At 47.6% G+C, this 1,252-nt stretch overlaps 1 protein-coding gene across 1 annotated transcript in view; it reads right to left on the reverse strand.

Annotated features, from left to right (window-relative positions):
- LOC106817693 overlaps nucleotides 1-952 on the reverse strand; it is a gene marked incomplete in the record, with an annotated part of 16,019 nt that extends 15,067 nt beyond the window's left edge. The window contains 2 exon segments of the mRNA XM_014822380.1: nucleotides 139-373; nucleotides 746-952. Coding sequence (XP_014677866.1) covers nucleotides 139-373; nucleotides 746-939 — 429 coding nt within the window.
- Nucleotides 953-1,252: the final 300 nt, after the last annotated feature.

Genomic DNA, 1,252 nt, shown 5'->3' on the forward strand with positions numbered 1-1,252 from the left:
ACACGACGACACACGTCACACGCACACACACACGCACACACACACGACACACACACACACACACACACACACACACACACACACACACACACAGACAGACACACACGCACATACACACATGGTATCACGAGCTTGTACCTCAAACGGTGTAGCCGCCACCTGGCGGGCATTATTGACTCGCTTCCCCTCGGACATCAGCTGGTTCTTGGCTGCTACGTACACGTGATCTGTACCCAGTGATCCCACCATGGTGTTGGGTTTATACAGTATGCAGGTTCCGGGCCTGTCCGGGTCGGGAACCTGTATGACGTAACCGGCAGGAGAGAGGCGATTGGCTGCAGCCACCTGGATGAGCAAGTCCATCATCGGCATGCTGAAAACAAACCGCAAGATGGCAGCACCTATTATTAACTGTATTCAGTGAGCTTGAATGACCAGTTGTACGGTGGATTCTTCTTGTTGTTGGATTTATATTTCTGCTGATTTTTCGGAGTAACCGTTAAGCAAGCATACAGTAGGAGGGGGCGTTATCAGAAACAAATTTATTCTTAACATTAGTTTTAACATTACCTCTTTCTCATAGACTGTTGACAGAAACGTGGTATAGTTACGAGTTTCTCATACGCAGTGAACACGGGTGCGGTCTACGAGAAGAAAAGTTAATGTTAGGATTAATGTTAAAGCTAGTTTTGTTTCTGAGAACGGGCTTCAGGTGGCGCACGAGTCGCATGGCAGTCGAGCTTACCTCGCCTGCACAGCAAGCATCTTCTCTGTGCCGTCAGGTAGCGTGACGAACAGCTCTACGACGTCGTCCATTTCGTTTGGATTTACGCCCCAAGATGGCGCTCCATCAGTCGAGGACGAGCGCTGCTGTAGCAGGCATCCGCTGGAGCCAGACTTCTTCATGACGCTGCTTGTTGCCGGGGCAACGCGCTTCATGCTGATGCTGTCGAACGAAAGGTGCATGAAGTGAGTTGATGGTAGATTGGCGGATGACGTGTTGTGTTCTGTCTGCTATTTCGCAATCGAATTGATCGCTTTTTATGCGTCAAATGTTCTCTACTCATGATAAATGCAGGACGACAAAACATCATAAAAGATTGATTAGCATTTATTGTAATGGAATAATTTCACAATTTGCGTGATTAATGTGTTGATCCCCTTTTCCTCTCTTTCCTTTCTCTCTTTTATTCTCTCTCTCTCTCTCTCTCTCTCTCTCTCTCTCTCTCTCTCTCTCTCTCTNTCTCTCTCT

Source organism: Priapulus caudatus, unplaced genomic scaffold (genome assembly GCF_000485595.1).
Source record: "Priapulus caudatus unplaced genomic scaffold, Priapulus_caudatus-5.0.1 Scaffold1830, whole genome shotgun sequence".
In the NCBI taxonomy this organism is placed as follows: Eukaryota; Metazoa; Priapulida; class Priapulimorpha; order Priapulimorphida; family Priapulidae; genus Priapulus; species Priapulus caudatus.